General features: G+C 39.1%; 2 protein-coding genes across 3 annotated transcripts; both read left to right on the top strand.

The window, feature by feature from the left end:
- The first annotated feature begins 5,993 nt into the window (after positions 1 to 5,993).
- On the top strand, positions 5,994 to 10,050 carry LOC113284335. Of its 2 annotated transcripts, none has more exons than XM_026533770.1 (5): positions 5,994 to 6,356; positions 6,531 to 7,269; positions 7,720 to 8,102; positions 8,322 to 8,394; positions 9,669 to 10,050. In XM_026533770.1, the coding sequence occupies exons 2-5, from the start codon at positions 6,536 to 6,538 to the stop codon at positions 9,739 to 9,741; spliced, it is 1,263 nt and encodes a 420-aa protein (XP_026389555.1). In that variant the 5' UTR covers positions 5,994 to 6,356; positions 6,531 to 6,535; the 3' UTR covers positions 9,742 to 10,050. The 2 variants fall into 2 exon arrangements, with proteins under 2 accessions (XP_026389555.1, XP_026389554.1); XM_026533769.1 differs by having other exon boundaries at positions 5,995 to 6,356; positions 6,467 to 7,269.
- A 153-nt stretch (positions 10,051 to 10,203) lies between these two features.
- On the top strand, positions 10,204 to 14,763 carry LOC113284334 (SUN domain-containing protein 4-like). Its single transcript, XM_026533767.1, has 4 exons — positions 10,204 to 11,568; positions 11,895 to 13,303; positions 13,391 to 13,476; positions 14,466 to 14,763. Exons 1-4 carry the CDS (start codon positions 11,382 to 11,384, stop codon positions 14,692 to 14,694), a joined length of 1,911 nt encoding a protein of 636 aa, XP_026389552.1. The 5' UTR covers positions 10,204 to 11,381; the 3' UTR covers positions 14,695 to 14,763.
- Positions 14,764 to 16,017: the final 1,254 nt, after the last annotated feature.

The raw sequence follows: 16,017 nt of genomic DNA on the forward strand, positions 1-16,017 counted from the left end.
TTCTTCGGCTTAATCTTTTTCTTCTTCAACACCTGAAAACCAACACACCACAAAAAGAATTATTTTTCCCGAACAGTTGAATTTCTAAAAGAGGAGAAGCGCAGCTAGAATCCGCGTACCTGAGCAGTTGAGGTACTCTTCGGTGGAAGTATAGCACCAGAACCTTCCTCCTCGTCTCCCTCTACGACGTCAAGGGCATAAGGAAAATTCATACCCGCAAAGTTCAAACGCTAGGGACAGAAATCCCCATAACGAGCAGGAGGAGACTCGCGTGGCTTACTACTTTCGGTAGGCCGCCAACCGCGGGGACCAGGAATCCAACCGTAAGCCCATGGACCAACTATTTCGATAACGGTAGCGTGCCACTCGTAGTCATGGTCGCGCTTGATCCTCTCGCGCGCTGGGAAAAGTTTCCGATGACTAGACCCCTCCGTGCCAGGAACATACTTCAGCTTGGCATCGCTGACCTCATTTAACAGACGAATCTCGCCCCGAGGAGCAGCGAGATTCCGAAGGCTGACACTCCACGGCTTGCGGTTCCTACTATTGACGTAATCACCGAAGGATTTATTGAAATTCTCAGGAGTATACCATTCCTTCTCCGCAGGATTGGGAACGTAGCAAGTCATTGACGTCTCCCCCTTACTCCGCAGATAACACTCCTTCAGGGCGCGGAGATAATTCCCCGATAGTTGGGATACGGAACGGCTGTGAGTATTGGTGGAAGAGCCTTCACGACTAGCAAGCACGTCATAGTAGAAGGAATCACCTGATTTGTACAACGGCAGCATAAGACCAGCTTCGAACGCTCCAACCGTCGTCAACAAATGAAATTCATCGAACTCATACTTTGAGATAAGCTCATAAGTAATATCATCCTCAGGGCATAGAAAAGAACCTCGAAGGCTTGAAGCTCATGCTTTTCCTTGAATATTTCGAGATCAATATGCTTGAAGGTTACTTTTTTCTTACTAACCGAAACACTGCGTATCAAGGGGGCAGCCTCATCCTCCTCGGCGGGGCCGGATGAACTAATGAACGCTTCGGAAGCTTTTCTCTTCACAGGAGGATTCTTTGAAGATTCAGCCCTCGGAACTACACCCTTCGTATTCTTCCCTTTAAAAGTTGGAGGGGACGGCAGATGATGCTCGGGCACTACAGAACGTAGAGGAGGAACATCAAAAGCAACAGCACGAGTGGAGCCTGCGTACTCCTAATATCATCACGAGGACGAGACGCCGCTCGATCGAAGACTCTTCGGGACCCAGAAGGATTTGTCGAAAGAATCTCTTCCCTAGAAGACGAGGCCTTCGCTCCAGAAGAAACTCGACTTCGACGAACATCATCTTGAGACTCTCTACGCGGAGGAGATCTCGATAGGCCAGAACCAGGAGTCTGATAAGGAAGCCGCGGACGGTCAGACATGGCTGCGAAAAGATTAAAATCATGAACAAGTTACACACAAATTCAAAAACATTACCAAAGATCAAAAAACCACATCAATAGCAATCCACACACGATAACGCAGAAACCCTAAAAATTAGTATACATGCTCAAAATTCCATAAAATTCACACCCTGAAAAACTCAAATACAAGCAAAACAGTGGCCTCCTTGATTTAAGATGAAGAACAGGGGCAAACTAGTATGCAAGCATTAAAAGAAGTTCTTCATCACAAAAAAGGAACAACAGTAGCAGAGAATTTACAAATCAACACAGCGTAAAACAGTGGAAACAAAGAAAAGAAAAACTTACCAGCAAAAACAGCAGCAGAAGAAACAAACAGTGGAAGCAGGCGTGATTAATGCTAAGGTGGAGAGAATTTAAGGTCACAGGTTCAATGAAGACTGACAGAGAATTTAAGGGCTGAAAAACAAAAAATGAAAACTGAGAGAATGTTTAGGAAGAATGAAATTAATTCTCTTTCTCTCCTAAATATACCCGAAAGAAAGAGAAGGAAATTAATGGAGGAATGGGAAGTGTGCCCGTTACATAAGCAGTTAATGCACGAATAAAAGACGTGCCCGAGTATCTAGGAGAAGTTATTAGGAGTGAGAAGAATATGCGACGATGGTTTTTCTTCAAGGCACCCATTAGACATTCAAGCCCGAAGAAAAGGGGCAAATTGTGTACACATATATCTCACTATCAGACACGTGTATATAAAAAGATACGTGGAAAGCATGCAGGCCAAGACATCAAAACATGATGCGCTGCGAAACACTGAATAAACCCCGAGGAGTTACTTTATCTCATCCCCAAAAGAAGCTAAGATCAACGGTGGAGAGAAATTTAGCTGACACGGACGTGACAGGGGCAGAAGACACTTGTCTGACACGAGCAGACCTCTCAACTACCCGCATTAAACACTCTGAGCAGTGTACGTGTCGATCAACATGTGGAACGAGCGAGGATATATCTGCGGGATCATGGGGCAAACGCAGACCTCTGCGTGATAGACGCAAGAACACAAGAAGATAAGGTTTCAACGGCCTTCAGAGATGGGTCCCACATTCTAACCTTATAAATACCCCTTCTCCACCAAGAGGAAAGGGGATCGGAAAAATCATGAAGGGAAGGAGAGAGAGAGATTGCAAGTGTAAGTTAATCCTTTAGAAGAGAGAAACATGTAAACCCAAAAGTCATTCGACTACTCGTGTAACCGTGAAGAATATAGTAAAACAACAAACCCCGTGGACGTAGGCCTTAGTGCTGAACCACGTAAACCTCGGTCTTGTTTACATTTCAGCACTTTATATTTGTCTAACCCCATGGATCTTTACTTATACGTTTTGCTTTCTTTGTTTTTACCCATATCCCGTGCGCAAACGCCTCGCATGGAGTTGTTAGATGAGGCTATGATAAACCCGAAAGTTTTGAGCCAAGGAATCAACACTAGGATATCATCATCACAAATATCTTTAGATTACGATGATTGGTTGTGAGCATTCGGATGCCTTCGTGATTTGTGTGTTCACAGTAACCTAGCCAAAGAAGCCGAAACGGCGAGAGGGGGTTGAGATTGTGTCACAAGGGAACTCGAACATGTGACCTCCTGGAGCGCATTAAACTTTTGGGAAACGAGGATGACCAGCTGAGCTAGGGTCCCGTTATTGCCATCCTACACGACTCTAAGGGAGAGCTTAACAAGGAGTCAACCTACCAGTGGTTGGATTTTCCCCCAAACCGTTAAGATTGATTTTAGTTTATCTTTTTAGTTTTTTACGGCTGGTAGAATCAGCAAACTAGAGTTAGGTCCTTAAATTCTTTTTCATTTTTTATAGAAATATTTGTAAATTCAGTATTTAGTATTTGGTGAAGTTTTGGATTCATACGTCTTTGCAGTGTTTTTATATGCTGAGTTTTACAATAAAAGATGAAATATAACGTACTTCTTTTTTCGTTGTTTTTCAGTTGAGAAAGCCTAGAGAAACAAAGGCAAGTGGATTTGAAATTGGGTATGTATGTATTTCCTGTTAGAGAGGATAACTTTGTTACAGAGAAGGTAACACACAGAAGCAACAATAACGAACTTGGATCCGAAGGCATGTAATATTAACATTAATTTATCCTGGCGTCGTTAGGGGCGATCCTGAAAGAATTAGGGACGACTTTTTTACTCCCAACCCATAGACACGGTTATGGGATGTCCAAATTTTCGGAGATTACTTAAGTGCCCTTCCACAATCGGTTATGGTAGTTCAGAACCATTGCGTGAAAAATATTCGGTTTGAAATGATATGTGAGCGAGGAGGGTGAAAAAGAGTTACGAGGGAAAGGATCATAAGTATGTAAGGAAGACAAAGAGGAAGAAATACCAAACTCATACAAAGAAGATTAGATGCGCATTTAAGATTGTTTTCTATAAGCCCAATGGTAATCAAAGAGTGGAAAATGTCTAAAGCTGCTAATGGTTGTCACAACCACGATGATCTGGATATTCTTATTGGACATGTAATGGTTGCGAAGCTAAAACCACATGAAATGCATACGGTGAGGTCTATGAGGATTTGTAAAGCGAGTGCGATCTTAAATAAGATTAAGGCGGACGACCCCAACAACCTTTCATCTTTGTCTACGATCAAGGGGGCCCTAGCTACGATAAAAAGGACGGAATGGGATTGTAGAATGGTTATGCAACAATCGGAGTGGTTAGCGGAGTTACATGACTACACGTAGCGAACGAAAAAAAAGGATGGTAAAGTGGTATGTATTTTCTTGGCACATCCTTTGATGATCCAATTGGCACAATGCTTTCATCAAATTTTGTTGATAGATACAACTTATAAGACAAACAAATATCCGTTGTTGAACATTGCTTGTCACACTTCGGATAAAAACACGTTTACGATTGCATGGGGTTTAATGGATCATGAGAACAATGTGAGTTTCAATTGGATGTTGGAGACATTGAGATCCATTTATAACGGTAATGATTTTACAAGGGTTATTGTAACGGATAACGATCAAGCCTTAATGTACGTAATAGCGATAGTGTTTCCGAAAGCCCGAAACTTGCAATGTCAACAGAATTCTCGGTTTCATTCAACACCTATAATCAGAGGATTATTAATAATACTTACCAAGTGTACTATACTTAGTGCAATTTACCAAGTGTTTTTGCACGACCATTTACACTTTTCCTTTTGGTTACGGTACCAACTTTTCTTCCCTTCCCTCATAAGTCCAAAAATTAAGTGGCTCAACCTAGGAAATCAACCAAAACAAGAAGCTATTTTTTTCTTCTGTTTTGGCCTAGATTTATCGTTTCCCGGAATAGTATTTCGGAAACCACACTACCTTTCTGAGAAGGTGCGGTGAGAATCGTAAATTTTTGCCGCTGCATGCTCTAAGTGAAACTGCAAGTGGAACGGTTGCAGCGTTTTCCTCTTTCTTGGAAGTCGAGGTTTGAATCATCCTACTTGCACAAGGAATGAGCGAATGTGTGAATGTACTTCTGGAAGAAAAAAATGATTTAAAAGTTTGGAAGACTATTTGTTTGCTGTAAAAATAGTTTAATTTTAAAAATGTACTGAGTATAGAACACTTGGTAACTCACTAATTCACAATCATACAATCTTTCTTTCGTGTAAAAATCATGTGAAGCATGCTATCGTGTAATCGAACTTAAAATACATATGTTCATGAACATGGACACATCATACTAGTTATGAGGGGGTTAATATTCATATCTATAAAATCACATATCCAAAATAACTAGTAGTTATCAGGATATTCGTTCAAAATTTTCATATAAAGCATTTCTATACATGTCTAAATTTAATTATACACCATGGAATGCAATTATAAAGACTTAACGTCACAACTAACATGTTAACCAAAATATTTTATACAAATAGTCTAAATACAATTTCCAAAACCATTTTTCTTGAAACAAGTTCCAAATCTGGAGTGAATGGTGATTCTCATATGAATGCGACTCACTAGACTGAGTCTTATGGTGCTAGTTTTGCTTCTAGATAAAACAAAAAGTATTGTCTATTCTTCTCTTTTACTTCTCTCCAGATATATCTCGAATGCTAACTAATAGCTAGAAAGTTGTTGTTTCATTCAACTCAACCAAAATTCTTCTTTTCGCGGAATGGTTCAGGAAGATTGTTTTATTTTTTTGATCAGACGGCTGAGATGGTTGAGGTGTTCCATTAAGCGCGACCAAATTCTACTTTTCGCGGAATGGGTTAGCGCATCTAGATGCTAAATTTGAATGACCATAAGACTTGAATGAGTATTCTAGCTGACGTAGACTTCCAATCTAGATGCTAAGTTGGAAGACCATAAGACGGGGAAAAAGTTCCCGGAAGGTGCAGTTTTTAGAGATGTTTACACCACGGTTTGCACAGAGTTTTTGGTTGTCGCCGTGCCAGAAGTTTTCAGCAAACCACATCAAATTTCGCACTTGGTAGGTAAGCCAGCCCTTGTGTTATGTGGTGCATATGATCTGCTGAAAAAGCATTGGACTTGTCTCTGCCGCGTAGAATTTTATTCCAAATTGAATTCCACAACCACAATAAATAATTCAGGTTAATCATCTTCTCCGCCTCCTTCGTTTCTTCCTCCTCAACCTCAACCCAATCGGAAAAAGCAAAAGACACCTTCTTTTCCGGTTATTTTCTCCATCACAATTTTGATTGCCGTTGATGGATTCCAGTTGCAGAACACCTTCATCATCATCATCATCATCAACAACAACAACAAAATCATTGAGCTTCAATTATCACTCTTCTCTGATTCTCATATCTCAGCAGCCGTCTAATCTTTGGTATCGAGACCTCTGGGAAATCAGAATAACCAAATAGTAATCAAAGATCAATCAATCAATAAAAAAACACCCAAAGGTATAACCTTTTTAACTTCCATTCTGTTTGTTTTGTTGTTTTATCATTTCAAGTTGTAATTTTTAATAATGGGGTATTGAAATTCAGTTTGAATTTGGTGTATATTGCAGATATCAATACCCCACACACAAATTCAGTGGATTATTTATTTATTTTTTCATTTTTTTTAAGAAGGCAATATGAGAGATGGTGTGAGAGAACAGTTGAGATCCAAAAACACCATCTCTGCAAGTAATTCTTCAGATTCTAAGGTTATGGGGTTAAGAAATAGAACCTCAGGTTGGGCTGCCTTTGGGCAGCAAGAGAGACAAGGTATGAAAAAAACTGAATTTGATTCTGACCCTTATCCACCTGTTGAGAACACCCCCACATGTCTGCTCCCGTTGAAACAAGTACTATTGAATGGATCAGCGAAATCATTTTCGTCAGTTGTGCGAGCTTCTGTATTGTCGCCGAATGTCGAATTTGAAGAACGAGTACTAGCTGCTGGTTCTAGTAGTAAGCCTGGCAATGAAGGTGTTAGTGATGTAGAGAAATTGAAAGAGTTGCATAAGTGGGCTGATGATAGCTTGATTGAGGATGTTTTAGGAGCTGTAAATAATGATTTCTCACAGGCATCTACTGTATTGCAAACTATGTTTTCATCTGACAGCTCCAATCAGACTGGAACAGCATACCCTTTGGATACAAGTAATCAGTTGCAGGAAAAAGGGGAAGAAACAAATATTTTGGTTGAGGAATGCCTTTGCGAAAAGAGATTAGAACCTAGCTCTGAAGAAGTTTCTACTAAAAGTATTTTGTATGCACCTGTGAGTTTGATCTCTGGGCAGGTGCTAGCTGCTCCCATCGAACCCGAGTGGCAGGAAGATGATATTTATCTGAGCCTCCGGAAAGATGCTATTAGAGCTACAAGGTATGACTACCTATTGCGGTGTACTTTATTTATACACGTTATGATAATTGGTTCTGTTCATGTGTGCATCTATCTTACATGGTGATGTTCGGATCTATATGATAGAGTCATGCATATGGACCATTCTCAGCTAATTACTATATATGTATTACCAGAATAACTGGCCTCATTTGGTTTGGATGCACCGAGTTTATTTATTCAGTTTTCTTTCTTTCTTAGTTAAGGTTGTAGACTTGTAGTTAGTGAGATAATGATGCCGGAAGAAAGTACTTAAGTAAGTTTCACAGGGCGAAGATAGAATATCAAGATACCAGGGAATTAGTGTTTATCTTTCTCCTGTAGGAGATTCTCTTATGTTAGTCGTTTCTTTTTGTTGCACATGAAGAGCAACTTAGTCTTATTCAGAGGTTGATAAAATGTTAAACTAACCACTTACTTGTCTCCATGCAGGTCAGCAGCCCAACATTCTCGAGCAGCCAGCAATGCTTTTTTAAGGGGTGATCATTACTCTGCCCAAGAACTCTCGCGGAAGGCACAAGCAGAGTGGATGGCTGCTGAAAGTCTGAATTATAAGGCAGCCCAAGAGATTTTAAGAATTAGAAATCACAAAAATGATGTCTGGAAGCTAGACCTGCATGGTTTACATGCATCTGAAGCTGTTCACGCTTTGAAGGAGCGTCTTTGGAGGATTGAGACTCAGTTCCCACTTACTGTACATCCCAATAAGGTTGTCAAACCAATTGATTCCAGTAGTTGCCTTAGCATGGCCGGACAGACAGAAAAGGAGGAGGGAATAACATCGCAGAGACCAGGGGTTTTGCAAGTTATAACAGGTATGCAGCTTTATTAGGGAGGATATACAATTAAATATCTTACTTTAACTAAGATATTCCTATTACATCACATAGATGAGATAGAACAGGGATCCCATTTTTACATTTTGAACATCCAATCGACACCCATTTGAGGGGAGTGTCACGTTTGCGAAGGTGTCGCTATCTTCCCTTAATACTATGTAAGAAAAATTAAAGAGCAACTTTTTTCTTTAACAGGGACAGGAAACCATAGTCGAGGTGGACAAGCTGCTATCCCTATGGCTGTGAGAAGTTTCCTCATTGAGAATGGGTAAAGTTCATCTCCTTTTTCTTTATTATCTAAATAGTAGTTAAAGCCTAGAGGTGCACCGTGGAGAGTGCACACTGCAAGCTCATTCAGATAGAGCATTCTGGGCTACTTCATGCCGTCTGCGTTTCTTCACATCCTTTGCTACATATCATCACCTTCTGCCGGTGACATCCATTTGTTTCTTACTTTCGGTGCTGGAGTATTCTGTTAGAATCCTACCTGCGCCAAACCATATCCTATCTCAGTTGGCAACGTGGTGCAGTATATTAGAAACCATGATTACTCTTGCTATAACATGGTCATTACTTCATGTTGATGTTTAACTACATGCTTATGATCATAAATTCTACATCTAGATGGATAATAAGCAAAGAGTCAACATGACATAGTTAAGTTACACACCTGAGGTTGATGCCAACTTATAAAAGAACACTTGATGCGAAGTAACTTTAAACTAGGCTGCTTGATGCAAAGTACAGTAGCTTTATTCTTCACACCGTCAGCATCTCTTCACATCTTTTACGACATATCGTAACCATATGCCAGCTCTGTCAAACCATATCCTATTCCTACCTCAGTTGGCAAGAGGGTGCAGTATATTAGAAACCATAATTGCTATTGCTTGGACATGGTTATGATTACTTGTGCTTAAACATGGTTATAACTTTATTCTTGATGTTGTATACAAGCTCATGATCATAAATTCTGCATCTAGATAGATAACAAACAAAGAGATAACAAGGAGACATAGGTACATTACATACCTTTTGGTTGATACCGACTCATAAAAGAAAACTTGATGAGAAGTAACTCTAAACTAGGTTCTCTTCTGCTAGAAGCAGTCTTCCACTTTTATCTCCTCATTCCTTGATGATGGAGGAAATAGTTTTCGTAAACAAGAGGCTTGAAAGGAAGTCCACTTCACACTTTAGCAGGTAGAGGGTCCTTCAATCTGCCATAATTAGTTGAAAAACAACCCTGCCTTGGGTGATAATTTGCAAGTATGCCAATATATATGGTTCAATAAGGTTCCACAGTCTTAATGTATCAACGAACCAAAACATTTTTAGTGCTTGTTCTTCGATTAAAATTAAACATGATTTGTTGCTAAATGAAAATTAAGTCAACACAGTGATCTCATGTTTTGGTTTTTACCATTTGCATTGGCTAAAGTAAAATTAGATCCAAACCCATATGAGTTGCACTTCAAAAAAAATTCAGCTCAAGATTTATGTCTTTGTTAGACTCAACGTTCAATTCAAACGTTGTTGCAGGTACCGTATTGATGGTACAAGGCCTGGAGTTATTGCAGTACGCCCAAAGTTCCGTGACCATCGACTGAATTAAAGCCGTTACCTAAAGTAATTCATGTATGACTTGTTAGCATCTAGCATTTACTGCAGATTCTTAGTATTCTCTATAGCAATTGGAATGTTTATCGTTGGAATGATTTTTCACTGCATCCGTATAATAACATCCAAATGTCATGCACTGCGGCTGTTTGATAACAATATCCAGTCCAGTATTGTTCATCAAAATTTACCGGCAATCGAGTTACTGTGAGACGCTTACTATTTAACTGTTGTATTGTATGTAGACTATGAAATGATAATGATATTTGAATGGTGGTGTTGTTGGTTTAGGATTTGAAATCAATCAGTTTCCAATTTCAGGTATTTGTCTAGTATATAAAAATTGGTTTGATGTGTCACCTTCTCTTAGCTGTGCAGTCGTGTCTATCTTGATAAGGGAGTTTGTTTTCATTAAATTAAGCGTAAAGCGTGAGTAAATTGGATTCGATCTCTGACACAGATGGGGAGGGGGCACTCAGCTGAGAACCCTTTAACCAAGAACACTAGTACAGCTAAGCTTTAGCTTTTAGTTCTTGATGAGTAAGTAGTGACACTCTGTTCATTGTCTTTTACTAGTAGTTTCCAGACAGATCTCTAATCAGGGTTCCCCATGCTCCTCTGTTTACTGATCTTCCACGTCTACTCAGTGTTGCCAACTGTGGAATTTTATTTTAAAAGAAAGGTAAAGGTAATTCATTTCATTTAATTGGTTCTATCTGCGCTAAACATGGAGAGCTCATCTGGGGATTAAGACTTGCTTGTCTGTTGGGAATATCTTTTTGTATTTTGATCTAGCATCACCACAACTAATTGCCAAATATGAACGACATTTAGTCTGTACTTAGACAAGTTTTTCATGCTAATCATCTACATACCTAATGACGAATTGCTAGATAAAAAATATTCGAACGAACGGGATTGCCTTTTCTGAAATCCTATGTGGTGCCACCAACTTTGGATTAGAAGAAGAATGAAAGTTTACACCTTTATTTCAAAACACACAAAAAGGAAAACTGTCGGGGGTTCCCTTAATCAAGAAGTATGTATGCTTTTTAGAGCGGCAAAGAGTACAGCGTGTAAAACCCACCTTAAAATTAGGCGGCCACCTCACAAGGTAGCGCCGCATCATCAAAATGATGCTGCTTAGTCACTACCCCACGTCATGATTCCCATCAAATTCATTGGTTGGTGTGAATCCCTGTCATGACCGACTTATTTGTCCGAACCTGATTGGTCCAAATAACGTGGTGGTGGGCAGGCATCAATCATTTGTGAGGTTTGTTAATTAATTTGAAGGAAAGAAAAGAATACCATTTCCACTTCCACTTCTCCATTTCAAAAAATAAAAATAAATAAAAATGAATAAACGAAAGAAAACAGTTGTGTCTTTTGGTGACTGACTGAGTTTTCGACTCCTCCTCCCACTTCTAGAAAACCAGTTGTCTTCTTAGAGAGGAGCGTAACTGGCGTGTTTATCATTAATTTCAGATATTCTTAAATTGAATTCTCTGATTTGAATTTGAAAGAAATCGAATCTCATTAGATTTTATTCTTCATTTTCAAATAGTCTTTTGAGAGATTTGTGATTTGATTTTGGTTTAGGGGTTTTTTTATTTTGATTTAGACGGATGAGAGATGCAGAAAGCATCTCGGAAAGCTCTTCTTAATCAGAGAAGAGCTTCTTCTTCTTCTTCTAATGGGAAAACAACAACGGCTACAAGGCATTTGTATAAAGTCTCTCTGTCTCTACTTCTTATCTGGTGGTTATTTTTCCCTGTCTTGATTGGTCACAGCGGTGATACCGACAGCGACAACTACACAGGTACTCTCTTTCTCTTTGATTTGTTCTTCATTTGGTAAATTAAATAAATCTCATTTCTTCATTCCTCAAACTCGATTTGGTTCTTAATTTTGTCTATAACCTTTCTTTAAGATTAATTTTGATGATTTTCATTTGAGATTAATTGCAAATTTTGTTGATTGTTCCCTTTTGGATTACAGTTCTTGGGGTTTCTTTATTTAGTTGACTTAAGATTACCAAGACCATTTCTATAAAAATCATTTATTTGATTGGCGTGTTTCAATTTCTATCCTGTTATTGATAACTAAGAATTCTTCTATCAATGCAATTTGGTATTGTTTTTGTAGATAAATCTGGTGCTGCGGTTGAGGAGCACACTTTGGATGAAGCTGCTGAGCAGGTTGTAAGTGAAAGATCTGATTCTGGAACTGCTGACATTCAATATGTTTCGACTGTTAGCACTAAGGACTCTGATCTAGATACATGTACTGCAAGCTCGGCTAGCGAATTGCTTACCAGTGGTGAATTACTCGCAATTGGGAAAAATGAAAATGATCAAGAATCTGTCAAGGAGAATGAAAAATTAGATGTGTTAGATTTGGGGCCGAAGGTGGTGGAAAAGGAGTTTGCTAGTGGTGAATCACTGACAATTGAAAAAAATGAAAATGGCCATGAGTCTGTCAAGGACAAAGAGAAATTAGAGGTGGTAGATTTGGGGCTGAAGGTGGTGGAGAAGGAGTTGAAGGTAAACAACAACAACGATAGACTATCACGTGCAGCGCCACTCGGTCTTGATGAATTCAAGAGTAAGCAGCTTAGCATTCCAAAGGGGAAACCTGTAAATGGCTTGTCTAGATGTGGTGTTGTTCATAGAAAGGAGGCTGGTGGAACGGAGTACAATTATGCATCCGCATCCAAGGGAGCTAAAGTTTTGGATTTTAACAAGGAAGCTAAAGGCGCCTCTCATATCCTGGGCAAAGACAAGGATAAGTACCTGCGCAATCCTTGTTCTGCTGAACTCAAATTTGTTGTTATAGAACTTTCAGAAGAAACACTGGTGGACACAATTGAAGTAGCAAACTTTGAGCACCACTCGTCTAATTTGAGGGATTTTCAGGTACTAGGCAGTTCGGTATATCCTACAGATAAATGGGTAAGTCTTGGAAATATCACCGCGAGAAATGCAAAGCATGTGCAGAGATTTGACCTTGAGGAGCCAAAATGGGTGAGGTATATTAAGTTCAATCTGCTGAACCATTACGGTTCTGAATTTTACTGTACGCTCAGTGCTGTGGGAGTTTATGGAATGGATGCTGTCGAACAGATGGTTGAAGATTTGATCTCAGTTAATGATAACCACCTTGCATCTGAAGAAGTTATCGTGGGGCCAGCACCTACACCCCCACAGCCTGAAGAACCTGCTCAGGGAGATGGTTGGGATTTTGATAATGAATCTGTAGCAGAAAGTGCTAACTCGAGACCTGATGTTCCGAAAAGCAATGGGCGAAATCCAGTTCCTGATGACAAGCCTCAGCAAGTTGGGAGAATGACTGGAGACACTGCTCTTAAGATACTTTTGCAAAAAGTTCGATCAATGGACTTGAGTTTGTCTGTTCTCGAGCGATACTTGGAGGAACTAAATTCCAGGTATGGCAACATCTTCAAGGAACTTGATGATGAAATTGCTGCGAAGGATGTACTTCTCGACAAGTACAAAGAAGATATAAAGAACCTTGCTGACAGCAAGGAGGTCATGGTATGCAAATTATATTTTTTCTCTTTTGGTCGATACGCTTGATTGATTGGCATTTCCATCTTATTGTATCATGTCTTACTTTTACAGGCTAAAAATGTTGTGGATCTCATTGGTTGGAAATCGCTTGTTTCCTCACAAATAAGTAATCTAGTTGATGATAACGTGATTCTCAGGTCAGTTATACTTCTTGAAAACTCTCAGTTCTGGTTGCCTTTCAGCTAAATTTGATCCTCCACTGTGTTGCTCACACTGAATTTTAGTTTACCAAATGTTGGCACCCAAAATATTAGAAAGTTTCCATAGTTCTTCTGTATGGAGGAGTATCAAAACTCAAAGTATCAAAAACTGTGACCAGTTTGATCCAATCAAACCCCTTTTATCTGATGAGCCTCTAGGTCCTGCAAAGCTAAACTTTCAATGATGCTACCTTTTTTTCTTCCAAATTTCAATGTCAAGGCTTACTCGAGAAAATTCATGGCAAAAACTCACTTGTACATTCACTGGTCATCAGTACTTCTAAATCTTGTGATTTCGTGTCAACTCGAATGTCCGAGAGAGCCTCTCCTAGCAAATTAAGATCAGGACATTTATTGGTCGATTCCTAGTACTAAGGATGTCTTGCAAGTCGATCGCCTTTCCATGCATATAGAACTTAGGTTCTACCTTTTTCTCACGTCTCTCAGATTAACTCAAGACAAAGTTTGTCAATATAGTCCCATCATCACCCTTCTCATGTTCATTCGTTTGGTCCTCAAAATCTTGACTTCTCATGCCGTTCTTTTTGTCAGCCGCCTTAAGTTTTGTTGAAGAGCTCCATAGGTAGTGTTAGCAATCAGTTCAGAAGTAGGACTACAAGCAACATGATTAGAACATTACCCAGCTTGTGCCATTTAACCCGGTACTGACTCTCGATTTTGACAACTTTTGATTCTACGTTGAATTTGCTCTTATATTGAACTACAACATGTAGTCCTCCTTTGCACCTATGACTCATTGCTTCCTCTCTTTTTTTTTGTCTACTTGGCATAACCAGGTCTTTTCATTTCAATCAAAATGAATGTCTAGCTCATTTTCTTGCTGTCTTGATATTGTAGCAGTGTGTATTTCTTGCTTGGTTGTGTTGTAATGATTCTAAATTCTGCACAAATTTCTTTATATGCAGATCCGAAGTCGAAAGGGTTCTGAAAAATCAGTCTTCCATGGAAAACAAGTGTGTGGTTATTTTGGTTGTTAGTTTAATTTTTGGTTGCATAGCTCTTTCAAAAATAATAATAGAACTAGTTATAAATTTATTAAGAATACAGAAATCCGGGAAATTTACAGTGACAAGCTCCTCATTGTGGCTTGTCTTGTTGTTGAGTTGTAGCATTGTAGTAATCATCCTCTTGTAATTTTGTTACATAGTAATTTTCCCTATATATAATATATGAAAGAAAAAAGAAGTTACTGTTTTTTTCTCACTCACTAGTGTACCTTTTACTTTTATGTAAATTATGGTTGAGATACATACAGCCAAATAAGGCCTCAGCTGCCAGTGGAGATTTTTGCTTGGATTTTTAATGACCACTGTCTGTGACATCCCCTTCAAGAACACTATTCTGAAATTGGTTTTCCACTATATGATTGATACGTGTTACTTTCCCTCGTTCCATTTGCTTGACCGGGAAGATGAAAAATGCTTTACCTTGATTCCTCTGTTTGGTAAATGGAAAACGAAGAAGCAGCTATGACTAAAAATAAAATTCTCATCGAGGTTAACAAAATCAGCAATGATGATGATGAAGTGGTAGCAGCAGTTATATCCGTAGGCGATGATGAAGATCACCTACTTGTCTTACCGAAATCGCTTGCTCCGGTACCTGGATTCTTTGGGAAATTCCTATGGAATGAACAAACTTAATGTTCGTTTATTTTGCTCCCACTATGGACTCACCAAACATGAAAAACGATCGGAATTTGTTGGTTTGTTGAGTGCGGGCCAGTAAGAGTTACGCGTTTCATTTAAAATCGTACAGACATAACAAAAGAAACTCGCCAGTGGATGAGAAAAAACCGTGCGGAGTGAGTTTACCCGTTGGCGGGTAATGTTAAATCCGCTAGCGGGTGATTATCAAACACCAATGTCTATATCTCAATTCAATCGTCGAATGGCTCTTACTCTTTTCACTATGAATTCAGCTCATTTCAAACTTATAATTCGCACCTTCTACACTTTCACCTTTAAAATTCTCAATTTCATATCATCTCAATACCCTTCTTTCTTCGTTTTTCATGCACAACTACTCATACCATCCCAATCTATCAAAAAAATTCTGATAATCCATTTTTTTTAACAATTACGGCATCTTCCTCGCAACAATCCCAACAACAAACGCAACAATCACAAGCAAGAACCACTGGAATTCGTGGTGTTAAGTATACGATGGATGAAGACGAATCAATTTGTAGGAATTATGTATTATTTACAGTAGATCAAATCAATGGTTGCTCACAAGAAAAGAATACTTTTTATGGAAAGATTTTTCAAAGATTTTGTGAAGAAACCGACAACATCTATAGTCGTTATGCCGACGGGTTGTCTCATCGTTTTCATACAATTAATAAAGACATTAGTGAATACGTAGCTTTGATCATGTAAATGTGGCGCTCCAAAAGAAATGCTGAAACTGAACCAGATGTAGAAGGAAAATGTTGAGAAGAGCGGCAAAGATCCC

Source organism: Papaver somniferum, chromosome 5, assembly GCF_003573695.1.
Source record: "Papaver somniferum cultivar HN1 chromosome 5, ASM357369v1, whole genome shotgun sequence".
NCBI classification, from domain to species: Eukaryota; Viridiplantae; Streptophyta; class Magnoliopsida; order Ranunculales; family Papaveraceae; genus Papaver; species Papaver somniferum.

Coding starts and splice junctions, on each gene's coding strand:
- LOC113284334 (XM_026533767.1), top strand. CDS start 11,382: ATGCAGAAAGCATCTCGGAAAGCTCTTCTTAATCAGAGAAGAGCTTCT. Junction 11,569..11,894: donor CGACAGCGACAACTACACAG/GTACTCTCTTTC, acceptor TTGTTTTTGTAG/ATAAATCTGGTGCTGCGGTT. Junction 13,477..14,465: donor GATGATAACGTGATTCTCAG/GTCAGTTATACT, acceptor CTTTATATGCAG/ATCCGAAGTCGAAAGGGTTC.
- LOC113284335 (XM_026533770.1), top strand. CDS start 6,536: ATGAGAGATGGTGTGAGAGAACAGTTGAGATCCAAAAACACCATCTCT. Junction 7,270..7,719: donor GATGCTATTAGAGCTACAAG/GTATGACTACCT, acceptor GTCTCCATGCAG/GTCAGCAGCCCAACATTCTC. Junction 8,103..8,321: donor GGTTTTGCAAGTTATAACAG/GTATGCAGCTTT, acceptor TTTCTTTAACAG/GGACAGGAAACCATAGTCGA.